The sequence below is a fragment of the Wallemia ichthyophaga genome (genome assembly GCF_000400465.1).
Source record: "Wallemia ichthyophaga EXF-994 unplaced genomic scaffold scaffold3, whole genome shotgun sequence".
NCBI lineage: Eukaryota > Fungi > Basidiomycota > Wallemiomycetes > Wallemiales > Wallemiaceae > Wallemia > Wallemia ichthyophaga.
In genome coordinates this window covers 131,454-156,405 of record NW_008806276.1, presented here as the reverse complement: position 1 = coordinate 156,405, position 24,952 = coordinate 131,454, and the positions used below count along the sequence as shown (strand labels likewise).

General features: G+C 48.5%; 11 protein-coding genes across 11 annotated transcripts; 3 read left to right on the top strand and 8 right to left on the bottom strand.

The window, feature by feature from the left end:
- Positions 1-31: 31 nt before the first annotated feature.
- On the bottom strand, positions 32-442 carry J056_003034 (Methyltransferase-like protein 21B; the record flags this gene model as incomplete). Its single annotated transcript, XM_009268338.1, has 1 exon — positions 32-442. The coding sequence occupies one exon, from the start codon at positions 440-442 to the stop codon at positions 32-34; it is 411 nt and encodes a 136-aa protein (XP_009266613.1).
- A 620-nt stretch (positions 443-1,062) lies between these two features.
- Positions 1,063-3,016, top strand: J056_003033 (Putative vacuolar protein sorting-associated protein C2G11.03c; the record flags this gene model as incomplete). The annotated part of the gene is made up of 2 exons (XM_009268337.1): positions 1,063-2,193; positions 2,252-3,016. 2 exons carry the CDS (start codon positions 1,063-1,065, stop codon positions 3,014-3,016), a joined length of 1,896 nt encoding a protein of 631 aa, XP_009266612.1.
- Positions 3,017-3,094: 78 nt separating this feature from the next.
- Positions 3,095-4,074, bottom strand: J056_003032 (uncharacterized protein; the record flags this gene model as incomplete). Its single annotated transcript, XM_009268336.1, has 2 exons — positions 3,095-3,976; positions 4,036-4,074. The coding sequence occupies 2 exons, from the start codon at positions 4,072-4,074 to the stop codon at positions 3,095-3,097; spliced, it is 921 nt and encodes a 306-aa protein (XP_009266611.1).
- A 196-nt stretch (positions 4,075-4,270) lies between these two features.
- Positions 4,271-5,236, bottom strand: J056_003031 (DNA damage tolerance protein RHC31; the record flags this gene model as incomplete). The annotated part of the gene is made up of 1 exon (XM_009268335.1): positions 4,271-5,236. The coding sequence occupies one exon, from the start codon at positions 5,234-5,236 to the stop codon at positions 4,271-4,273; it is 966 nt and encodes a 321-aa protein (XP_009266610.1).
- Positions 5,237-5,278: 42 nt separating this feature from the next.
- Positions 5,279-7,004, bottom strand: J056_003030 (Dual specificity protein kinase lkh1; the record flags this gene model as incomplete). Its single annotated transcript, XM_009268334.1, has 5 exons — positions 5,279-5,326; positions 5,377-5,438; positions 5,493-5,559; positions 5,609-5,964; positions 6,014-7,004. 5 exons carry the CDS (start codon positions 7,002-7,004, stop codon positions 5,279-5,281), a joined length of 1,524 nt encoding a protein of 507 aa, XP_009266609.1.
- Positions 7,005-7,301: 297 nt separating this feature from the next.
- On the bottom strand, positions 7,302-11,566 carry J056_003029 (RNA exonuclease NGL2; the record flags this gene model as incomplete). The annotated part of the gene is made up of 4 exons (XM_009268333.1): positions 7,302-9,869; positions 9,918-10,071; positions 10,126-10,304; positions 10,469-11,566. 4 exons carry the CDS (start codon positions 11,564-11,566, stop codon positions 7,302-7,304), a joined length of 3,999 nt encoding a protein of 1,332 aa, XP_009266608.1.
- A 262-nt stretch (positions 11,567-11,828) lies between these two features.
- J056_003028 (Fe-S cluster assembly protein DRE2) lies at positions 11,829-12,639 on the top strand (the record flags this gene model as incomplete). Its single annotated transcript, XM_009268332.1, has 2 exons — positions 11,829-12,534; positions 12,581-12,639. The coding sequence occupies 2 exons, from the start codon at positions 11,829-11,831 to the stop codon at positions 12,637-12,639; spliced, it is 765 nt and encodes a 254-aa protein (XP_009266607.1).
- Positions 12,640-12,749: 110 nt separating this feature from the next.
- J056_003027 (uncharacterized protein) lies at positions 12,750-15,116 on the bottom strand (the record flags this gene model as incomplete). The annotated part of the gene is made up of 1 exon (XM_009268331.1): positions 12,750-15,116. One exon carries the CDS (start codon positions 15,114-15,116, stop codon positions 12,750-12,752), a length of 2,367 nt encoding a protein of 788 aa, XP_009266606.1.
- A 226-nt stretch (positions 15,117-15,342) lies between these two features.
- J056_003026 (DNA polymerase epsilon catalytic subunit A) lies at positions 15,343-22,174 on the top strand (the record flags this gene model as incomplete). The annotated part of the gene is made up of 9 exons (XM_009268330.1): positions 15,343-16,045; positions 16,092-16,713; positions 16,765-16,854; positions 16,903-17,179; positions 17,234-17,425; positions 17,474-19,627; positions 19,673-19,765; positions 19,817-21,861; positions 21,910-22,174. The coding sequence occupies 9 exons, from the start codon at positions 15,343-15,345 to the stop codon at positions 22,172-22,174; spliced, it is 6,441 nt and encodes a 2,146-aa protein (XP_009266605.1).
- A 211-nt stretch (positions 22,175-22,385) lies between these two features.
- Positions 22,386-23,440, bottom strand: J056_003025 (uncharacterized protein; the record flags this gene model as incomplete). Its single annotated transcript, XM_009268329.1, has 3 exons — positions 22,386-23,180; positions 23,232-23,358; positions 23,406-23,440. 3 exons carry the CDS (start codon positions 23,438-23,440, stop codon positions 22,386-22,388), a joined length of 957 nt encoding a protein of 318 aa, XP_009266604.1.
- Positions 23,441-23,598: 158 nt separating this feature from the next.
- Positions 23,599-24,934, bottom strand: J056_003024 (L-pipecolate oxidase; the record flags this gene model as incomplete). The annotated part of the gene is made up of 2 exons (XM_009268328.1): positions 23,599-24,750; positions 24,797-24,934. 2 exons carry the CDS (start codon positions 24,932-24,934, stop codon positions 23,599-23,601), a joined length of 1,290 nt encoding a protein of 429 aa, XP_009266603.1.
- Between the last annotated feature and the right edge of the window lie 18 nt (positions 24,935-24,952).

Below are 24,952 nucleotides of genomic sequence, written 5' to 3'. Positions count from 1 at the left end.
AAATTTAAATTTATAAATTAGTATTCATCTATTACATCCTCTTAAATTCCCATATTTCAGTCTCATAGCCTCGTCTGCCGCATCCAATAGATTTGAGGTGAGTCGATTTGAGATTTATTTGGCTAGCATGATCCCAGAAGGTGTCTTCTTGATAATCCCTATATTTGTGCGCTAGAATTAGCTTGGTTGATGGATTCGCGGTGAATAAGTTGGATAAAGTGTTTCGCAGAAGTTGGAACGATGACATATTGTATGTAATGTCGGCAGCAATAATGATATCATACTCTACACTCTCAAGCGAGCTATTTGATCCCCAAGACAGCTCTTTTGGTTGTATTTCAATGTTTTTGTAAAGGTGAGCGTTTCTCTTGGTATTGCTCCGAAGAAGGGGTATAGCGCTGTTTAAATCAGTTGCAGTGATTGTGTGCGACTGTTTAGACATCTGTGATAGCAGAGTTGCGAGAGTAATTGATACAATTCCTGTACCTGTACCTAATTCAAGTATTTTCAGTGATTTTGAGAGGTCTAAATAGGTATTTAAACAGCTAATCAGGTCTCCACTTAAAGCCAATCCACTATCCCATAACTTTTTATCCAAATCGAACGACGTGTGTTCAACAATGTGTAATTGCTGCGTGTTTACAGTGAAAGAACGCTGTTGAAGGTATTGAGCTTGATTTAAAGAAGAAGGGAGTGATTGTAATGGGATTGGGTGTTGCAAATGTAACACATCCTTCAAATTTGGCTTGATTGATGAGTTTTTCGTATAAATGAGTAGACTAAAGGTGTCTGAGGGGCTTAGACCTGCAACAGAGAGAGGAAGATCAATAACTTTATATCCATCACGTGAAGAAGCGTAAATTAAAACGTTATCCAGTTTTATTGGTTTTGATTGCCGATTGTGAATCAAAACAGCTGCATTGATCTGAATAGGATTTGTGGGTTCCAAGAATTCAGTTCTAAGGTCATTAGATATTGAAACAGAGAAGACTAAGCTTCCATTTAAAATTCTCGGATATTTGATGAAATGAATGAAATTGATCATCGCAGGTATTCACCATCATGAAGTTGATTGAGGCATCACATAATTATTTAGATAAGCTTTTAAATGACGTCATTGGAATTAAATCGCTTTTACTTGATAGCACCACGATAAGCTACATAAGTTCAATTACCTCACAAACCAATATACTCAACAAGGAAATCTATTTGATCGATAAGATTGGTAATAGGAATAGACAGCGTATAAGTCATTTGAAGTGTATTGTCTTCGTTACTCCAACTGCACAATCCATAGACAACCTCTGCTTGGAACTATCGAATCCACTCTATTCGCAGTACTACTTGTACTTCTCAAATACTCTCACCAAATATCAAATTGAGATTCTTGCTTCATCAGACACCTACTCTGTTGTTAAGGAATGTCAGGAGTTGTTCCTAGACTACTTAACTCTCAGTGACTGTCTTTTTTCACTCAATTTCATTCCAACGAAGCACAATCTATACTCAACTAACCCTGATGCTTGGAATAATCACTCTTTGAACTCAACTACAAACTCACTTACAGCTCTCCTTCTCTCTCTCAAACGCAAACCAATCATTAGATACCAATCATCTTCAAACCTCTGCAAATCATTGGCTGATTCAATTACCCACAATATCAATACAGAGTCTCAACTATTCAACTTTAGGTCTTCTCAATCCACCCCCACCTTACTCCTATGCGACAGAACAAACGATCCTGTCACTCCACTTCTCTCTCAATGGACATATCAAGCAATGGTACACGATTTGATCGGTTTAGAAAATGATAAAGTGGATTTACGCGCTTTTGACAACATTTCTCCTTCTCAGAAGCAACTTCTTCTATCTCTCACTTCAGACAACGACTCATTCTACACCCGCAACGCTTTTGCAAACTTTGGTGACTTGGGTGCAAATGTCAAGCAATATGTCAGTGATTATCAAGCCAAGATAGGTGGGAATGACAGTGTAAAAAACATTGAAACTATCAGCGATATGAAAAAATTCGTTGAGTCATACCCGGAGATGAAAAAGCTAGGCAACAACGTCAGCAAGCACGTTACGTTGATTGGGGAGCTATCTAAACTTGTTGATGATAAGAAGTTGCTACAGGTGTCTGAATTAGAGCAGTCGCTCGCTAGCAATGAGAGTCATTCATCGGATTTGAGGGTGTGTACAAGGAGATATGCAGTTCGAATATGCTCTCACACTAACGACTAATCACCAGGCCATCAAAGAAATGATAGACAGCCCCGATATACCACAAGAAAGCAAAGTGCGTCTCTCTATTCTCTATGCACTCCGCTATCAGAAAATGCCATCGAATGCTATCCAGGCGGTAGTATCGCAACTGTTACAGCAAGGCATCCCACAGCATCGGGTTGCGTTGGTATATGTGATGCTAAACTTAGCCGGAGCGGACAAGCGACAGGATGATTTATTCATGAATGACAATTTCTTCAGTCGGGGCAGATCGGCGTTGAAGGGATTACAGGGGGTTGAGAATGTGTATACACAGCACACTCCGCATCTCTCCCAAACGGTAGATCTGCTAATGAAGGGGCGGTTAAAAGAGAGCAGCTATCCTGCCATGGCGCCTTTCTCGCCAACGCAGCAACAGCCTGATGCTAGTGTGTATACTTACAGACCGCAGGAGGTGATAGTCTTTATCGTCGGCGGCACGACTTATGAAGAGGCTCGCAGTGTGACGCTGCTTAATGAACAGATGGCTAAAGAGGGAAGTGCGTCGAGGGTTATCCTTGGTGGGAACACAGTCCTTAACAGCCGTCAATTCCTCGATATGATGGCTGACGCGGCGACACACTTCGCGCCTACCGTGTACAAAGCGCCAACGAACACAGGTAATGCACAGAACCAGCAACTCTTGGGCAATGTCCCCGACCTCGATATTGATCCTGAGAGGTTGGCATCGGCGGCCAAGTCGTGGATACAGAGGGTGCGCGATGACATAGAGGACAGGATAATGATTTGATGTGCGTGTGTGTGTATATGTTATATGTATATGATAGGTTCGATACATGTGCGCATTACATTTACATGCCCATTATGTCTAGATACCCTTCATAGCGGCTACGATGCTCTTGTGGACAGTGTCGCTGCACAAAGGCACAGGATGGCGCGGTTGAGGGTTGTGATAGGCGTATTTGCAACAAGCGGCCAACTTGATGCCGGGGATGCCACCCGTAGCTGTCGTGTCTTCCAACTCGGCCAGCTTCCTCTGCAGCTCAACGGCGCGTCGCGTGTCGCCGCCATCGTATGCTTCCTGTACAGCCGTCACGAGCTCGGGAGCGTAATTGGCAGCGCCTGTAATAGACCCGTGTGCACCAACGGACAAGGCGGCCACTAGGTAGTTAGACGCGCCTGCAAAGACGGCGAAATCATATTCATGTTGCGTCTGTGAATGTAGACCAGCCAAACGAGTCATCTTACCGATATCATGGTCTGTCTGCTTGATACCGACGATCTTAGGATGGGCGGCGAGGGTAATGAGAGTGTCAGTGCTCAACGTCACACCATTCGACACGCCCGGGAAGGAGTAGATGAGGAGGGGGACTGGGGAGTGTGTAGCCACTTCAATATAGAAATCAACCAACGCCGCTTGAGTGAGACTTGCTGCGAAATACGAGGGCGGGAGTGAAAGCACGTACTGTGCGCCGTTCTCGCCTGCCGATTTGGCCAGCTGGATGGCGTGTCTGGTGGATTGTGCGCCTATGCCTGCAAGCACTGGTACATGAGTGAAACCATGATCGTTGAGAATTTTCCTGACGGCTTGCGTGATGCTGCTTTTCTCGTCGTCATTCAAACTGACCCATTCGGCAGTACTGCCTTGGCATACTACACCTGCTACACCCGCCTTGACGATGTTGAGTGCATGTTGCGCAGTGGCTGATAAATCGACAGATTGATTCTGATCTTTAGCGTAGAATGTAGGCTGGCGGGGGTGTGAGTGGTTTGAGTGATTTGAGTGGTGTAACAGTTGCGCGTGCTTACGATTGGTGCGTAGTTTCCTCTTGGTAATGATAGCGTCATCTTGTTGACTTGATTCGTTTATTCGTTGATCGTTCACTTTACCCTCTCGTTCAAAATCCATTTATACCTGCGCACATCACATGTCGTCATCCAACCTCGCGCTATCTTTGCAGCGAGTGGAATTACCGAGTCGACTTAGCGAGTGGGTTCTGAACCCAAAATAAGATAGATCAATTCAATTTACACGCTTACGTGCTCACAACTTAAGTCTTGAGAATACACCCAATTTGGCATCATAACTCAACCAATTCCAAGCGTTATTTGTCCCGGGGTGTTTGCTGCTGATAGCGCTGATGACATCCTGCGCAATGAAACCACCGAGGGTGGCATGTACGGGAGCTATCGAGGTGTTGAGTGAGGGTATAAGCTGAGCTACGTCTGCCTTTGTGAATGGCAGTGGATTGTCATCAATTAAATCAGCATACTTGGCTTTATTGAGGAGGGTGTCGTAGAACCTGTCAACATCCTCACTCTCTGTTGTTACACTCCTCCTCTCGTTTTCTAGCCAACTCCACCACGCCATTACCAATAGCCATCCCCTCCATTTACCCAGCAAATCTCTTTTTTCGCGCAATTTACGTGTTTTGGTGCCAGGTTTTGATTGAGTAAGTTGGTCGAGAGTTTTGTGTACCATTTCACTCCCACTCGCGTCAACAGAACCATTCGTCACAATCACGTACCCAGCCAGTCCGAGAGTGCCAATCAAGTAGAGTGGTGTTAGTGGGTTGAGCTGTGAGTGGATGGCGTTGTAATTGTGTGGCTGTAGATCTGTAGCTATGACGATATTCGCTGTTTTGTACGCGTCCACAAGGTTACTGTAGCTGTCCACTGATTTAATTTCTACTTGCACGTGTGGATTGAGGTTATTGATATTTGATTTGAATGTATCCTCTGTGCTCTGTGTATTGTTCTCACCGCCGCGTATAAAAATGGCTGTACTTCCATCGACTTTTACATTATCCCAGTCGGTATGCTCCACTATAAGCGTTAACTTGCCTACACCGGCGAGTGTTAGATTCTTTGCGACTTCGCATGAGCATCCACGCAGAGCATTGACCAGTACAACGTGGCTACTGCGTATCTTGTTCTGTGCTGATAAACCCCATAGACGTATCTGTCTATCGTACAGGCTTGCTTCTTGGTTTGAAATTGAAGTGGACATGATGGATATAGAGGAAAGTGAATATATTCTACAAATAAGAATCTATAACTCAAATAATTTATTCGCTTGCTTTGTGTATTCACGGCGTATCTTTAGCGTGTTAGATGTGGTATAGGCGTACATCACAGCACCCCACTTACACCAGAGAAGACGTGTTCTTTTTCACCGAAATCTGCGAACAAGACGCACCAAGTTGCTGTGACTGTGGTGTGTATAAGCCCATGTCAAATACCCCCATATACACAACCACACCCACCACCTGAAATAGAAAATCCAATTATATTTACAAACTGGTTGAATTTCATCTGTGCGATCTGTCTAATCTACAAATATTTTTGATTTAAAGTACGGGTGTTCTAGCGCTTGATCTACTCGTATCCGCTCGTCTTGGTCGAACGTCAGCATCTTCTGCAACAAATCAATCAGCTGGAGTGAAGAAAGATCTCGTGCTTTTATTATCTGATCGATAGACTTCATCCCCTTTACCACTTTTCGCGATTGCTTTGTTGTATTCCCATTAGGATAATCGAGTTTCAATCCACGAAAATATTCAGGTTTCGCTTTCGACGCTTTCTTCTGGTAATTGAGTGGCATTGGACCCATGACCACCTCCATCATAGCCAAGTGTTCGAGGTTGTCGTGTGTCTGGAACAGCGCCTCCCCCGTCATCAGCTCTATTATTATACACCCAAGACTGAATACGTCGCAGGGATATGACCATCCAAGTCCTGTACATTGTTAACTAAGGTGTAAGCCTCTTGAAACAGCGAAACTCACCTAATATAATCTCAGGCGCCCTGTAATGTCGCGTGCTAACCACACTCGAATGATACTCAGATTCAAACGTCGCACTACCAAAATCAATCAAGCGTATATCAGTATTAGCGAGAATCTTCCGTTGGGGTTTCTTGTCGTTAGCCAATTCCATCTTGGATTTGTTGCTGACGAGGAGGATATTCTCTGGTTTGAGGTCAGTATGGACTAGTTTGAGTGTGTGTAGGTATGCGACGGATTTGAGTAACTGATAACTTATTTCCTGTATGTGTGTGGCGGGAAAGGGAGTGAATTTGTTCGATTTGAGGAAGTCATACACGGACTCGCTCAACAAGTCAGAAACGATGCAAATGTGATTCTTAAAGTCAAACCAATCAATCATCTCGATGCACTTGTGATCATTGGAGGGATCGTTATCGCGTAGTGTGCTCAAAACCCTCAATTCGATTCTACTGGCATCCCTGTACTTCTGAATGCTTTTGATAATTTTCACTGCGACATTTTTCCTAGCGAGTCTATCATAAGCCTCAACGACCTTACCAAAGGTACCTTGACCAAGAAGTCTCTGTATTCTATAACGCCCGTCTAATTCAACGTTTTCGAGTATAATCAAATGACCCTCCTTATCGTCACAAGGGACGGGCAATGGAGTGCAAGTGGGTAAAGGAGGTGTATTGCCGCGTACTTTCTTTCTCTTGGAGGGTGTTTTCGCTGGAATTGTGGTTGCCGATGCGTTGTTGTTGCTCGTTGAAGCTGCTGGCTGTCTCCTTTTGCGGGTGTTTGAAATTGACGGCTTTGAGGATATTGGTGTAGGTGCTGGTTGGGGTACTTGGGATACTTGGGATACTTGGGATACTTGCCCTGGGTTATCCCCCTCCTCCTCAGAATCATCAAGCGATATAACCTCCTTATCCTTGACATGCTTTACTGTATACCTCACTCTATTGCTGCTATTCTCATTTTCACTCCTCACTCTCACTGCTGGCTGCCTCATTCTTATTTCCCCTTTTCACGTGTATCCGTCCTAGTCGTTGTTGTCACGGTTGTCACGGTGTAAGAAATGGGATATAATTTATTTGGAGTTTGCAGATGGTTTTGTATGCAATATCTTCCTGGTCTAATATATCCTCTGATTCCCCCTCTATCTACCTGCGTGGATATTCACTCAACATTCTATTCACCTTGACTATCTTTTTCTCTATTCACTACAATATTACTAGTGTCTTGTTTAACTTTCTAGTGTCCACCCTTTCAAACCCTTTCAAGCTTCACTTGTACAAATCAAATACATTTATTCCGCTCTAGACAAAACTAATTCTACATCCACTTCCTTTGAATTACGCGATATGTTCGGTGTTGTCCTATTCGAGAGTGCTTCTTTGAGGTGGTACACATCAACGTGTCTGGTGTTGGATTGTTTGGTATGGTTGGTATGGTGTATTAAAACGTCTACCGCGCTATCCGCAACACCTTTGGCACCCGCATACATCCCCGCCGCTTCTACAGCATCATCGAAAGTCCACACCCTCTTCAATCTCTCATCCAGCTCCAGCCTAGAGAGACCAGTAGCTAGCAGCACGTGAGCATCACCGGCAAGTTCCTCAATCGCAGCCACCTCGTCGACGATCCCCGTCACGGTTCTGCTGCTCTCTCCGTCATGCACTGCATCCCAGTCGTCCTCGCTCGGGAAGAGGAGCGGGGGAGCTGGAGCGACGGTGAAAGACGGCGTTTCTGCTGGGTGCAGGTGTGGTGGAGTTCCTAGCACACTCCCACCCAATCTGTCCAAACCTTTTCGAGCAAGTTGGCGCACAGTCGCGTTGCCCCATCCTTCCCCTATCTCCATCCAGCAACGAGCGACAAGCTCGCGGATAGCGCGGCATTTGCACCGCTCGTCGACGGCCATGTTGAAGTCGGGGGGTTGTGTCATTCCATTCAAACTACTCCAACTCCAGCTCGCTTGGCTGCCCCGCCGAGACCCAGCTGTCTGGAGACCAGGCCCTAGCTGCACTTCCACGGCATAGCCATCGAGTGCGCGAAGGAATGGCACTATCGTTAGCAGCGTTTCTGCTCCTCCTCGCCGAAGTAGCGACGTTATCAGTCCTAGCAGGTGCGTATAGTCCGTTAGCGTCGCCGTGTTGCTCGGTAGAGAGGGTGTTGTGTGGCGGTGGCTTGCCATCTGCTTCAATCGTGCTAATGCGTTCAACGTGCTGTTGCTATTTTTCCGCTTGTGTTTGTTTACCTTGTTATTCTCATTCTCATCTTCCTCCTCGTTATCATCTTTCTTCTCAACCTCCTTCTCCTTCTCCTCCACACCTTTGCCCTCCCGCTCCTTCTCATAGCCATCGTCCGCCTCCTCGCCGCCGCCTGCCTCTTCCACGATGGGCACATCTGCAAGATTGCGACACGTTGCCAACACCCACATGGCAGCATGGAGGGCGGTGAGGAAGCAGTTCAACTTGGCGCGGTGGACGTGTATTGCAGCGAACTCGCCCTGCACGAATCCTGCCAAGGCGCGCACATACCCCGCGCGCACACTGTAACGCGGCTCTATCAGGAGACTGACTGTCGAGGCCATATCGGTGGGCGAGATGCGTGAGCGTGTGTGAGTTTGCTGTGAAAGAGGCGGATTTTGAGGTTGAGGTGGAGATGGAGGTGGTCGCGGTGCAATTGAGTTATGTGTGTTGAGTGTTGAGTGTGTTAAGTGTGTATCGGGTTTATCGCGTCCGTTGCTTGTCTCGCGTGCCTCTCGTCCATCTACGCCCCTTGCTGACACTAGCACCGCTCTCTCCTTACCCTTAGGCGAGGTGGGTGAGGCGGGGGACTGTAGCGAGGGCTGCAAATGTGAGGAGACGGACGACTTGGATGAGATAGATGCCTTGGACGTCTTCTCCGCCTCTTGCAGCCCCAACGCGCCATCCTCCGAAGGACCGTCATACGCCTCGGCCATCACCCCTCCGAGAGCACAGAGGAGGAGGCGAAGTAGGTCATCGCGGCGTTCAGTAGTATCAGCGAACTGAACATCGTTGATTACAACCACAACGCGTCCCGCCATATCGGATATCTGGTCAGCGTAGTAGAGGTGTTTGGCGAGTGCTCCGACAGCAGCGATCGTCATTGGACCGAGAGCGTCCTGCCCATCGAGTCTAAATCTGCGAACGAGGAAAGCGAGGAGTCTGTCGAGCGTAGCTAGCACCTGCAGCCCGTTCACTGTGGACTCGCGCGTGAAGAGGTGGGTGAGGATATGCAGGTACCCTGACTGCTTAGTCGTCGTAGGGAAGGTATCCTGGCTTTCAATGAGCATGTCGAGAATGGTCGTGGGAATATAGGCTGCGTAATGCGCTGGTGTCCACTGCAAAGCGTGCGCCAACACCCAACACACCCACTCTACTTCCCGCCACCGCTTGTGTTTGTCGAACGAGTCGAGTGTGGGTTTCGTGCACATCGATATCCACCGCCCTGTCGCAGAGTGTGCGTAGATGGTCCTGTATACCCGCAGAGCTATGGTGGCGAGAAGCACATCGTCTGTGTTGCGGTCGTCGACCTTGTTGCTTATACACGGCAACACGCGGTGCTCGAGTAGATCAAGCTTAGTGTCACGGGGAAGAAGATTGTCGATGAGCGGCGGAACAAGCAGGTTGATAGCCCTGCGACGGTCGTCGACCGGTAATCCACCCAAGACATCAGACTCAAAGACGGCCTCTATACCCAGCAGGGCTATCCTACGCGTGCGATTACGCGTATTCTCATCCGCGTCGTCCAGACTGCCCATACCGTTGAGTCTGTAGAGAATCGAGTGGAATGACGTAATGCACTCATGTGCTATTTCCGCGTGTTGGTTTTTCAGCAGGGTATTTCTGAGCTGTGGGAGTGTATGAGTATAGAACACATCCCCAAGCACGCCACCCACAAGAGTCACCGCTAGCTCGCGCAGTTGCAAGTCAGGCGGAATGGGTGGGGAAAGCGCTGTATCGATGATGAGGAGCGTGTGCGTGTAGAGCGCGCCATCGGGCATCGTCTGTGAGTTTATTTGTTGCAAAATACGCAGCGTCGCGTGGACCACACTGCTCATAATCCGGTCAGCGGCGCGTAACTCCGGATTTAAACAGCGCACACACCTCCGTTTGCGTGGGTCGTGGTAGACGCGGCTGGCTGCCCGCATGTGCTTAAGCAATGCTCCACCTGTCGCCTGCTGCTTGCTGGGCGCGTGCAGCTGGGAGATGAGCTTGCTCACCGCGCTGCTATCTGGGTGCTCTGTGTGGGTGTAGCATCCATCGACTAATTTACCCGTGCTGTTCTGTGGTAATAGGAAATTACAACAGCCCATACGTCAAATTAATTTTCTTTTGGTTTCGTTTTTGGTTGTTTAAGAAAGCGGGGCACGAGTCGACCAAGCGGGGATTCAGGGAGGGCTAGGCACATGAATCAGGGAATATAAAATATACATCATTAATGCATTACCTGCGCGGCTATCATTATGTGATCCGATGCCGTCGTGTCTTGCTTCGGCAGGCCACCAGTGAGTGTGTCTGCGTGCGGTACCTCCAGCGTACACAGTGTGGCCATATCCCTCTCATGGAAAATGTAATCCAAAGTCAGCATTCCATACTTGGGCATGTAGTTGGTGAGGTAAGGCTCGTTGGCGCCCTTTCTGCCCTTCAAAGACGCGTCTCTGTGGCTATAGCGCTGTTCACCACCCGGGCACGCGTCGTAAGCGGAAATAAAGTTGGGCATATCGCTGAATGCTTCAATCAGCTCATCAACAGATGGTGCATTGTCGTTGGGTACTGAATTTGTTATCGGGAGATTCGCGCCTTGTTCTGGAGGCACATGCCCACTCCCGCTAACGCTAGCGTGGCAGACACGCGATACACCCACTCGCTCCCTCTCCTTGTCGTCAATACTACCGCCGACGATGGACTGATACACCAGCTCATGTGGCTCGCTGTTGAAATCCCCAGAGAGTATTATAGGGTAACTGAGTGCCATATCCCGCCTCATCTGCTCGCACTGCTCGATGAGTATGTACGTCTGGCGAGTCCTCTCGTAGACAAAGGCAGGATGCCAGAAAAGGTGAGTGGTTGCGATGATTATCCCGTCGCTAGGCTCATCCCCGGTGCTCAGCACGGCTATCAATCCGACGTTATTAGTTTTGCGCGACAGTGGCCACTTGGGGTGCTCGTCGTAGCTCACCGCTTTGGAATGCACGAGTGTAAAGCTATCGCGGTAGAATATCACCAGTCCATGCTTCTTCGGTGTGGCGTTGTCATTCTGCGTGCCAAAACAGCTGGCATACTTGTGGCGTGGCAGGCAATCCTTCAATGCTTCTAATTGGTCCACCTCCTGCAGGCATATCACATCCGATGCGTACTTGCCCAGTTCCTCTTTCAGCCGTGGCAGCCTCGACTTGATCTTGAGACAGTCTGACGACTCATAGAGCTCTCTCTTGATCAAAGACTGCGAAAGTATATTCCAGCTGGCAATTTGAATCCTTCCTTTGCCTCCCTTGCTTGCTTGGCTTGCTTGGCTTGCTTTGTTGAATTGCCGCGTACGAAGCATTCTCGCAAGGGACTCGAAATTCTAATTTCACCGGATACACTTTATGCGTATCATTTCAGATTGATCCATGGCATAAGTACATTCTCCGCTTCTCAAATCCCCCTTTGGCTGTTTTGTAATCAATGAAAATTTGCATAGACTGAAATCAGAAGCAGGGCGGAATTGAATGGGGAGTAATGAACGATGTAATGTTATCTAGGATATATGTCTACATATCGAGCTGCATATTCTTATCTGAACATCTTGCTTACGAACGATCAAGATGACAAACGCCCATCTCCTCGTTGGAAGTTTAAAGTCTGAGGAATATCTCAAGCTAGTGGAGGAAAACAAAGCGGCTCTCAACTTAGTTTATGATAGAATTTTGGAGGGTGGCTACGAGCTACCGGCGAACAGCTTCGATCAGGTAAATCTATCAATCACGGAGGATGATTATGCCGCGATAAACTCGGATCAGTTGTTCCTGCTCCTTTTCCAGGCACTGGCTCCGAACGGCAATCTCACGATCCACAAGCTCACACCACCCACGCTGTCTTCCCAGCTCATCTTGACGGGTTACACCGCTCCAGTCAACAGCGAGCAGTCATCCACAACCACAACCACCAAGCCAGCACACACTCCCGCCGTCTCCCTCTCCCTCAACCGCTCTCAGAAGCCATCCAAGTCACTTTGGAACTTTGAATCCGCCCCACCGATCGATCCTTCCCAGTTACTCACCCAAGAGGACAAGGCTGCTCCTGCTACCCCTCTCTCTTGCCCCACTACCAAGAAGAGAAGAGCGTGTGCTGACTGCAGCTGTGGTTTGAAGGAGGAGCTCGCGAATCAGTCCCAGGTGAACATCGACACTTCGACTGACCTCAAGAAAACTTTCAACAGCGTACAAGACGCCCAAGCTAAAGGTGCCACTTCTAGCTGCGGCAGCTGCTACCTCGGAGACGCTTTCAGGTGTGCTTCCTGTCCATATGCTGGTCAGTTTCCATCATTTCCTTGAATCACTCTAACATTCTCCTCTAGGCCTGCCTGCATTTGAACCTGGTCAGAAAGTCGAAATTGACATGTCGGCGGATGTCTGATGTCTCATTTCTCTTGGCTTTTGACTCATGTTTCATGTCTGATATTTACTGCATTATTCCATCCACACTCCTTTCAAGTTCAGTCTATGCATGCGTTTTACAATTAAATATCACAACGTCGCTGCCACCGCCCCACTCGTCTCCTTCCAGCCACACACCTTCATCGAGAAAGTCCCGCTGCCACCACTGAGTGCATTGAGGTTGCTCGAGTAAGCTATCATATTGGTGAGGGGCACATGAGCTTGCACGACCATCCGCGCGCCCTTATCACCGCTCTCGAAGGAGCGTGTGGAAGCCTGTGTGGGAGGGGGAATGTAAACTGAGGTGCGAGTGTCAGTGTGAGCGTGTGCGTCTGAGTTTGCGCCATGCATATCCTCCTCCATCGACACAACCACTCCATTCCTCAGCGAGGTGAGATCGCTAATCACTCTGCCCACATCTCCCTCGTGTGCTATGATATCCACTTGCATCAGCGGCTCTATCACCACCGTCGAAGCTGTGCGTACAGCTTTGATAACAGCAAGCGAAACAGCCGCCGTTAGTGCCGAACTTGGCGACTGGTCTTTGTCGAGGAGACGTATATCTGTGATGGTAATGTGCAGCCCCCGCACAGGATGCCCTTGCAGCGGTCCACGAGCCGTGCCTGCCATCACACCGCTCTTGACCGCCTCCTCGTACTCTGGTGCGAGCTGTGTGTGTGGGGTGTTGAACACGATCACGTTGTCTGCGTTGTGTGCGTTGTGTACTTTCTCACTCTCACCCTCCACATCCTCTCTCCGCCGCACACTCACTGTAACACCGGCCTGTGTATGTTTCCTGCTCACCTCGCGAGCGTAGTCCTCTTGACGCACAGCGTGTGCATCTAGCGGGAGGGTTTCGAGAAAGCCGACGCGCATGGGCCCCATACGGCAACGAACGCCAAATTCCTCACGCAGGCGAGCATAGCTAATCTCCAGATGTAGCTCACCCAACCCGCTGAGGAGGGTCTGACCATCACCACCCGCCGCGATACTCTCGCTGGCCTCGCTAACGACGAGCGAGGGATCAGTGCGGACGAGACTGCGCAGCGCCTCTACCACGCCTGCTTCATCTGACAGGGACTCGGGCTCTATCGCAACACTGAACACGGGTGGGGGGATGGCTATGTTTTGCAGTGTGACATTACGCAGCGACGTGTCGCGCGCTTCTGTAAGCGTGTCACCCGTTCGCGTGCTCTTGCAACCTAGTATCACCCCTATTTGACCTGGGTGTAATGCGTCGATCTCCGCTTGATCGTCCGCACTCATCACTAGCAACCGGTTTACGCGCTCTTTTACCCCCCGCGAACTGTTCCATAGTACACCTTGACGCGTTAGGACACCCCCATACACTCGCACCCATGTTAGCCAGCCCTTTTTGGCATCGTGGACTACTTTGAATGCCATGGCTAGTGTGCTTTGTGAGAGCTGTGTGGTTTGCGTGGTTTGTGATTTGTTTGCGCTGTTCACTGCGCTATTGCTACCCCCGATACTGCCAATGCTGTGGCCGCCGGTCGTCCGCGGCGCAGGAACGTCTAGTGGGGAAGGAATATAGGTAATGATTGAATCGAGGATGCTGTCTATGGAGATGTTCTTGAGCGCTGAGCCACACAACACGGGCAGGACCTCCCCAGTAAGGACATTCCGGCGCAAGGCGGAGTGAATATCGGCATCACTCACCCTGCTATAGTCCTCCACGGCAAGGTAAGTGTCGAGGAGGCTACTGTCGACTTCACAGAGGGTTTCTATGAGGCAATTGCGAGCTAAAGAGCGCTGATCGAGGATATCTTGGGGTGTGTTTATCGGAGCATCGCCGAGGACGTCGACGACGCCAACAAAGGCATCACCGCCAACGCCATTGCTATAAATCGGCAGCTGCAGCACGAGGGGTCTCCTATGCATTTTCCTTATAGTGCTCTCAATCGAATGTCTGTAATCGGCGCCTACTCTATCCATCTTGTTGACGAAGAGGAGAAGCGGGTGGAGAGAGTATCTGCGACATTGCGCCCACACGCCCATAGTCTGCGCTTCCACGCCCTCCACGCCGTCGAGCACGACAATCCCGCCATCAAGCACGCGTACTGCACGCTCGACCTCTATCGCGAAATCTGCGTGTCCGGGTGTGTCGATGAGGTTAATGCGGTGGTCACGCCATTGCAGAGGGATCGACGCACTCTGTATGGTAATACCGCGCTCGCGTTCTGCAGGGAGGAAGTCTGTCGTTGTTGTACCCTCGTCGACGTTGCCGCGGTGCTTGAGGTGACCCGTAGCGTGCAGAAGCGACTCCGTGAGCGTCGTCTTGCCACCGTCTATATGCGCCATTATGCCTATGTTGCGCGTACGCCGGGTGTCGCTCCAGGATGCACTGCTTAGCGTGCGCGTAAAAGAGGTGCGTGGTGTGCTCCTGCTTGTCCACCGCTGCCGCTGCAATCGCAATCGCACTCCCGCTCGCACTATCATCGTGATGGACGAGAGAAGGCAGAATGATTGTATGAGGTCATTTGGTGAGAATTTTCACTTTTTCTGAATTTTGCATGTGTGTGGCTTCGGCTGTGTGTTTTATATAAACTTTAAAATGTACAGCACACATCAATTACTAAATAGAATCAATATCACCGCCTCTGTAAAATTAGCCTCGCGCGCGTCTTTCTGAGATACAAGTACGCGACTCAGGCTAACAACAGCCATGAGCAGCCGTACGAAATTTAAAAAAGCAGGCACAGGCCGCAAAGAACCATCGGCACCAAAGATCGTCGACGAACGTCAGCTACTTGCCGCTAAATTCGATAAAATCAAAGAAAGCGACCATCTCGACGCCAGGCTAGGATTCTCCAGATTTGAGGAGGGAGGAGCGCGGGAGGCGTGGCTGGTGAATATGCACCCCACGCTCATCGAAGATGACGACTACATTGGTGGAAAAGCAGCCGTTGACTTTTACTTCCTCGAGGACGATGGCGGAATGTTTAAATCTACGATAACCTACGAGCCTTATTTCTATTTATCTTGCAAGCCAGGCACAGAAGCTGCTGTCGAAGAATGGCTTTTACGGCGGTTTGAATCGCTTATCTATAAGATTGAACGCATTTACAAGGACGATCTTAAGGCACCCAACCACCTCCTCAGCCTCCCGAAAGTTTATCTACAGCTTAAATTCAGGAACGTTCAAGACCTCCTCACCATTCGCAGAGAAGTTCTCCCGCTTGCTCAATCAAATGCCGAGAAGAGATCTGCCGTCGATGCGTACGCTGACGTCGTCGCTTCTGCTGACCAAGATATCACCCTTGAAAACTCCGGAAACGACGCTAAAAGCAAAGAAGATCCCTCGCAGTTAATCGTAGACGCACGCGAGTATGACGTACCATATTACTTACGCGTTGCAACTGATTTAGGTGGGCATTCCCTCTTTTTCACTCTCCCCAGCTCACTCTCTGCTAGGTATACGAGTTGGTATGTGGTACACCGTCTCAGCAAGCGAGGGCAAAATAAAACTGGAAAAAGTTGAACACCGTGTTAAGCGCGCTGAACCAGTCGTCATGGCGTATGATATTGAAACGTGTAAGGCGCCTCTTAAGTTCCCAGACAGCGCCGTCGATCCCATCATGATGATCTCTTATATGGTAGACGGCCAGGGATACCTCATCACCAACCGCGAAATTGTCTCTGAAGACATCCACGATTTCGACTACACTCCCAAAGACGAGTACGATGGCCCTTTCTCAATCTTCAACGAGCCCGATGAGGCTGGTGTCTTGAAACGCTTCTTCGAGCACATCAGACAGGTTCAACCCACCGTCATGGCTACTTACAACGGTGATTTCTTCGATTTTCCTTACGTCGATGCTCGCGCCACTGCAAATGGTTTGAGTCTCTACGCCGAGACAGGTTTCGAGAGGGACAATGAGGATGAGTATAAAAGTGCAACTTGTTCACACATGGATTGTTTCAGATGGGTGAAGCGGGATTCCTATCTCCCCCAGGGTAGTCACGGTCTCAAAGCTGTCACTGTTGCCAAACTCGGCTACAACCCCATTGAACTTGATCCAGAGCTCATGACACCGTAGGTTTTCTCAGGCTCAACTTTGAATACACCACTCACCCTTTTTTCTAGATACGCCATTGAGCAGCCGCAAGTGCTCGCTCAGTATTCGGTGTCTGACGCCGTAGCTACTTACTACCTCTACATGAAATATATCCATCCGTCAGTTTCACTTTCTCCTTTCATCACCTCACACTAACGCTCTCTCAGTTTCGTCTTCTCCCTCTGCAACATTATACCTCTCAACCCCGACGATGTCCTTCGCAAGGGTTCTGGCACGCTCTGTGAAACTCTGCTCATGGTCGAGGCTTACAGTGCTGGCGTCATAATGCCCAACAGACACGTCGACCCACAAGGCAGTATGTATGAAGGACATCTGCTGTCGTCAGAGACTTATGTCGGTGGTCACGTCGAAGCGTTGGAAGCTGGTGTGTTCAGGAATGACATAGCTACTGATTTCAAGATTGTCCCCAAGGCTATTCAGCAGGTTAGTAGGATTTGTTTGATTCGGTGGCGATGACACTCATTCTCCTCGCCTCAGCTCATTGATGACCTCGACAACGCACTCCAGTTCTCCATTGTCGTCGAGGAGAAGAAGAGGTTGGAGGATGTGGAGAATTACGAGCAAGTCAAGAATGAGATCAAGGGGGTTTTGGAGAATCTTCGTGATAATCCCGTCAGACAAGATCCACCGTTGATCTACCATCTTGACGTTGCTGCCATGTATCCGAATGTGAGTGAGTAGTATGTCTTACACACATGCTAACACACCTTCTCTTAGATCATGTTGTCAAACAGGCTACAGCCAGATGCCGTGGTTGATGAGGGAATGTGCGCAGCATGTGACTACAACACCCCCGATAAGCAGTGTGATAGGCGTTTGACATGGGCTTGGCGTGGTGAATTTTTCCCTGCAAAGCGAGATGAGTACAATATGATTAGACACGCACTCGAATCGGAGTCTTTCCCTGGTCGTCAGATAGGTGCGCCCAAGAGACGCTTTGTCGAGCTCTCGCCTACTGAACAGTCCGCTCTAATACAGAAGCGTCTTGGGGATTACTCGAGGAAGGTTTATCGCAAAACACACGATACCAAAATCATCAACCGTGAAGCTATAATCTGTCAGCGCGAAAACCCGTTCTACATTGACACAGTTAGGGCGTTTCGCGATAGACGGTATGAGTACAAAGGTTTTCACAAGCAGTGGAAAGGTAAATTAGACAATGCAAATGAAGAGGGCAGTTTGTCTGCCTCAGTTGAGGCTAAGAATATGATAACTCTTTACGACTCCCTTCAACTCGCCCACAAGTGCATTCTTAACTCTTTCTACGGTTATGTCATGCGTAAAGGTGCGAGATGGTATTCTATGGAGATGGCAGGTATAACTTGCTTGACTGGTGCGACTATCATCCAGATGGCTCGTCAGCTCGTCGAACAGATTGGCAGACCGCTTGAATTAGATACTGACGGTATTTGGTGTATGCTTCCAGGCTGCTTTCCTGAAAACTTTAAATTCACTCTTAAGGGCGGCAAAACCATGGGCTTCTCTTACCCATGTGTTATGCTTAATCACCTTGTCCACGGAAAATTCACCAACGACCAATACCACACTCTCACCAACAAGGACAAAGGGGAGTATGAAATGCATTCGGAGAATAGTATTTTCTTCGAATTGGATGGACCATATCGTGCGATGATCTTACCTGCCTCCAAAGAAGAAGATAAGCTGCTGAAGAAGCGATACGCGGTGTTCGAAGAGGACGGTTCTTTAGCAGAATTAAAGGGATTCGAAGTGAAGCGCAGGGGTGAACTGCAGCTCATCAAATTCTTCCAAAGCGAAATTTTCAGTAAATTTTTGTTAGGATCGACGACAAAGGAGTGCTACGATGCTGTCGCCAAAGTTGCGGACCAATGGCTGGATATTCTCTTCGGTAAAGGTTCCACTTTATCTGATGAGGAGCTAGTTGAACTGATTTCCGAGAATCGATCAATGAGTAAAACACTTGCCGAGTACGAGGGTCAGAAATCCACCTCCATATCAACAGCTCGCAGACTTGCAGAGTTCTTGGGTGAGCAGATGGTCAAAGATAAGGGTCTTAGTTGTCGATACATTATTTCTGCCAAACCATTCGGTGCTCCTGTTACTGAAAGAGCTGTACCGGTTACCATCTTCACTGCTGAACAGTCTATCAAATCTCACTATCTGCGTAAATGGCTGAAGGATAACAGTCTGACTGACTTTGATATTAGAAGCATTCTCGATTGGGATTACTATATTGAGAGATTCGGTTCAGTTGTTCAAAAAATTATCACTATTCCAGCAGCCCTGCAGAAGATACCCAACCCAGTCCCACGCATCGCTCACCCGGATTGGCTCTACAAGAGAATAGCGAATTCGGATGACAAATTCAGACAGCACAAGCTGACTGATATGTTCGAGAAGCAGAGAGAGGTTAACCAGGACATGGAGGACTTGGGCATCGGTCCATCTGTCAATGGCAAACCGAAGCAGGCAGCAGTGCGCAAGAAAAACCGTCAGCAGCTCGAGGAGGAAGAGTATGAGAGAGTCATGTCCATCCCTGTCCCAGATGCCGATGAGGATTACAGTGCATTCATTAGAGTAATGCGTAAGCGTTGGAAGTTGCAGAGGGCATATAAGAGGAAGCATGGATCGAAGGCTTCGAGGAATCAAGCAGGCGTTTCGCGTCAGACTGCTCTTGGTATGTTCCAAGACCGCTCTGTTGGATTTAGTGGGAGTGCTTGGGATATAGTGCAAATCTATCCCTCCGTTAGACCTGGTGAATTCAGGTTGTGGTTAAGCCTTGGCGGTAATTTCCAACAAGTCCGCTTGAGGATACCGAGGGAGTTCTATCTCAACCTCAAAAATGCACCTGGTGAAGGTGAATTTGCGGAAGAGTATATGGCTGAGAGGGTCGTGAGAAGCTTGCCACGTGACCAACCATGTCTCAATCTTTTCAAGTTGACTGTCCCTGAGCGACTCTACGTCGACAATGAGTCTCACTTCAAGAATCTGACGAGTAACATAAATGTTGACAGTGTCTACGAGATGCAGGTGGGTTGGATGTAGTACCTCACTGACTGTTCACATTAACGCAAAATTCAGGTACCACTTATTGATCGTGCGTTGATCAGGCTGGGATCAAAGTGCGCACTTTCGAAAGCATCAACTGGTGGACTAAGCAAGGGTCTTGACCGCGGTTTCGAATTAGTGGAGCTCTCCAATGCAGCTCAAAATTCTAAAACCTATCTGCAAAACTTCAACCAGCTGCGGTACATCTACATGTTCCACGCTTACGTAGATCGCCGCCACATATATAGTGTCTTCTCTCCAGATGGTGAATGCAAGATATTTATTGTGGATTCATCCAGTAGGACGCGTCCACAGCTGCCAAATTTGGACAAGGTCTATGGACAGAGTTATGAAAGTTATCTATCCCGTAAATCTGAGGAGAACGACGAGGCATTTGAGTATAGTTCTGAAATGTCTTTTGAAGTTACTTTCCACGGTGGCGAACAGTCTGCTGTCAAGAACATGTTCAGATATCTCAATACCCTTGGTGGTCAGAGGCAAGGTCCTACAATTGTTGTCCTAAACTCGCCCCAATCGCAATCCTACTTCTCTCAATTTGGTGACGGACTAAACAATTACCCTGTCATTGCAGTGCCCACGTCCCGCAAAGATTTGAGTATCGACGAGAGTCTGATGTGGCTGCCGAAGATATCTAAGAGGATGATTGGTATGTACTTCCGTATGTCGGCTTGGATTCACGAGAGGATCGGGCTGGCTAAGCATTATGACGTCCCTGTTGGTAACATAGAGAGGGACGCCCCTATACAGCTGTCTGACATATCGTTTGCTAGGCGATTAATTAAAAGTGATATCCTACTTTGGTGGTCTCATTCGTCGAAGCCTGATCTCGGTGGACGTGAACAGGATGTGCCTCCTCAACAATTTGCAGACGAAGGCGGTGGGCCTGAAGAGTTCTCAAACCCTGGCACATTTTCAAACGTCGTACTTGAAGTTGAGTTGCGAGATATTGCCGTCAACTCTATCCTTCAGTCGTCGCTTGTAAATGAGATGGAAGGTGCAGGATCTGCAGCTACTGTCTTTGACAGTACATCACACACCATAGATGAGTATACAAAAGGGCAGGCCAAAGCTTCTGTCACGTTGGGAGAGGCTGTCGTGTCATCGCAGGTCTTCTCCATTCTCAAGTCGATGGTCAAAAGCTGGTATCTAGATAAGGCAAAGTCAGCTGACGGACAGAGTGCATTTGGACATTTATTGGTTGATCATTTGCTCAGGTGGATCTCTTCACCAGTGTCACGACTCTTCGATCCAGGTATTCATCGCTTCCTGCGAGGACTAATGAAGAAAGTATTCTTGCAGCTTTTAGCGGAAATCAAGAGACTTGGTTCAGGTATAGTTTATGCGGACTTTGGACGAATTTTCATCCTCACATCGAAACCAACTGCTGGCTCAGCTGCCGCGTACGCACAGTACATTCTCTCGGCTACAACCTCGGCTGAATTGTTCAAGCACATTACACTTACGACGGTAAACTTCTGGGACTATCTGGTGTGGATGGATCTGTCCAATTTCGGTGGTGTCGTCAATCACGCTCCAAATTCATCCTCTCCGCCTGAGGAGTTCCATGTCGATATGAAGTGGAACGTCCCACAGTATCTCCCACCAGCTTTGCAAAACTACTTTGATATAGTCATAGCTGAGTATATCTACGCCATGTATTCTGAGAAACGCAAGATGGGTCTACAATACAGAAAACCACTGCGAGCGATCGCTAACGAAGGAGGCGAGGTTGCGGTTGATGATTACAAAAAGCAAGAAATAGACTTTGAGAGGAATTTGATCACGCGTGTGATCACTAGGAGACTACTCAAGATAGTCACCGAGATGTCTCGCAAACAGTCGGAAGCGGCGACGGAGTTGGCGAGCGGTGTGGAAGACAACGAAGAGGCCAACATGTTTATCTTCCCTCTCCTTCCAGGCTCACAGGGTAATATGAAGAACCCAACGTTGGAATTTGTTAAGAGTGTGTGCACTGTGTTAGGGTTGTCTAGAGATGTTGCTATTGAGGTGACAGTACTGAAACGCAACCTGCTGGATATATTGAAAGTACGAGAATTGTGGGTGTATTCGTACTTCTTGTGAGTCCCGCTAACACCCATCTCCAGCTCCGAGGATGCCCAATTCAAGCCGCCTTGTGAAAGCTTTAAGGTGACAGGTGTGGTGTGCAAAGCATGTACATTTGTTCAGGATCTCGACCTCGTGCGTGATGTAGAGCTTCTTGAAGAAGAATGGCCATGTGCTTCCTGCGGTCGCTCACAGGACAAGATGGAGGTGGAGCTGTCACTGTTAGGTGTTGTAGACAAGCTGGTTGCTGGGTTCGCCGTGCAAGATCTCAAATGCTCCAAGTGTGGCACGATTAGTGGGTGCTGAAATGTTATCTTGGCTACTCTAACGCGTCTCAGGATCTTCCGATTTAGCTGCACATTGTCACTGTTCTGGTGCTTGGAAGCTGACAACATCACGCGAAGCATTCAAAAGGCGTCTCCAAGTTATAAACTCAGTGGCGCGGTACCACGATCTGAAAATGTTGGAAGAATACACTGATAGCATCAAGTCGTCATAGATTGTTGTAAAATATTTGTTAGAGTGCATCCTCGACAAGATGCTTGAGAAGTTGATGGTAGCTGCTGTTAGAAGAAGCGTTGAACATGTTAATATGTGCGCTAATCTCATCGTTGGCGAGGGAGTTTGAAGTCTTGATGAAACTGCTGTGCTTAGCAGGTATGAGACAAAAAGTCCTATCATTGAGATGTGGAAGGTGGGTATAGTAGTTTTTGAATACCACAGGTGCATTAGACATGCTATCCAGGCGCTCTTTGAGGCTGCGCGTGTTCCACAAGTTTGACAAAAAGAGCAAGTGATCGGTAGTCAGACCTGCTGCTGCTCGATACGCCTCTAATATCTTATCTCTCCCAAAGTAAGCACCTGCGCCTACTGCAGATATAGCTGCTATAGCTGCGCCTGCCGGTTTGAGGTAGTTTGTGTTAGGTTGTACATTGTGTTCCTTGTCTTTAACCTTTTTCTCTCGCTCATCTCTCTGTTCGGCACCGCTTTTATCAGACTTATTCGCGCCCCACAATGCACCGACAAAAGGTATCAGCACCGATGCGCCACTTGCGACATCTTTGACTTTGTTAAACTTGTTGTAATAGTCGTTCGTAGTATTAGCGAATACATGTGGGTGTAAGCCAATCATGGGACAGTCGAGATTGAGAACAGCCTTTATGTTCAGTCTGTTTCCTTCTCGGAGGGACTTGAGGTACACGTCGCAGGCGAGAAGTCCACCCATTGAATGCGCGACTAGTACGAAGGCCGTGTACTGGTTTTGCAGTTGTTGCTCTGCCATCCAGGCTTGCAGATTGTCTACTGCGATTTCCTGCAAGTGTGTTGGGGTTATTGTATTTGAGTACCTCGTCCATCAACCCACCAACTTCCCAGACGTCTTCCACGCAGGATACACTGTTGAGGTGTATTTGTCTAGCTCGGTTTGCATGCCCAGCCAACACTCCATATCTTGCGGTAGACTTCCGAATGTATCCACGCCGCCTTTAAAGCTGTTCGGTGTGATTGAGTGCTTGTTAGAAGGGAGCATCCCACTCACCCATGCACAAACACGATTGCAGTCTTATCTTGCATGATGTCAGGATGCAATGTGGTGTAGCATGAAAGCATACACTTATTTTCAACAAATTATAGTCTAATTATTCTATATCCACCTGGTAGTGGTTCTCATTTTATATCTTGAGACTTAGCGAAATTTCGTCGTACCAAATAGCAGTACAAAATTTTCATGCCTATTTGGGCTGCTGCTGGCCTTCAGCCATGAACGCGACCGAAAAATCGCGCCTGACTGTGTCCAATCTGCTTTTATCGACGACAGGCACCTGCTCTGTATCGCGCTGTATACTAAACATGTCGCTCATCTCCGCATCCAGTGTACCGTCCATACGTTGCTTGACGAGTTTGCCGAGAACAGTGTACATTTTGTAGGCATGTCCGCTGCCGCCAGTGGCGAACAGGAGCGACTTGTTGGAAAGGGGGTGGTAATCTATAATATAATCGCCGTTCTGAGCATCGCAGTACCAACACATCCTCGTTTTCCACTCCAGCGACGAGTCATTAGCTATCTCCGGATAAACCTCTTTCAAACCATTTCGGAGCTCGTCGTACATCACGCTAGGTATTTTGGAGATGGACAGTGGAGGCTCGTCTTCACCTAGTTGCTCGCGTTTGGTATCTATCGAGACTGGTGCATTGCGCTCTCTACTGATGTACCCTGCGTGATGCTTGGATACCTTGAAATAGCGCGTGGAAGTGGGGGGAAACATATAAATCCCGGTATTGAGGTTGATGACGATAGGGGAGTCTTTGTATCGCTCGTGTTGCTCTTCAGTGAGCTTAATCATGGCCACAGACTGCGCAGACGCGAGGAGCATCTTGTTGATCTGGTCGTCGAGCAGAGTGGACCACGCGCCTGACGCGATAATGGTAAGAGCAGCATCAAGTACCTCTCCGGAAGCACTCTCTACGCCTACAACTCTGTCATTGTCACCACTCCAAATAACACGGCCAACGGTGAAATTAGGGATGAGTGTCGCACCCATTTCCTCACAGCGTCTGGCCAATTCGGCTGTAGCTCTCCCAGACTCGATCCATCCGCTTGCTTTGTTTTGATATGCTGTGCGCGTGAGGCTATTCAGTGGAACATTCTTCGGCAGGACGTCTTGTATGGAAGATTGGTCGAGCAAACGCACCTGCTCAGGATACATAGATTTCACATGCTTGTAAGACGCCTTAGCGTAGTCACTTTCCCCTAGAACAACCATCCCGCACTGATGGAAGAAGCCAGCCTCTGTCCAGTTCTTCTCAAGATCCGCTATCGATTCTGCTGCGAGCTTTGAGTAGACGGCTGAGCTGTAGTCTGCGCGGACAATCTTGGAAATGTCCTGTGCGAGTATTTAACGTGGCTGGGATGGTCTTCGGCGTACATACCGTTGAACTGGAGCTCTCAGAAGGAATTTGGTCTGACTGCTCAACGATTGTGACTTTGTATCCATCTTGCAACAGCTCGTACGCTGTGCTTAGCCCAAACACTCCAGCACCAACGATAAGCACGCTTTTTTCAGTCATCGGAGTGCCGAAATAAGA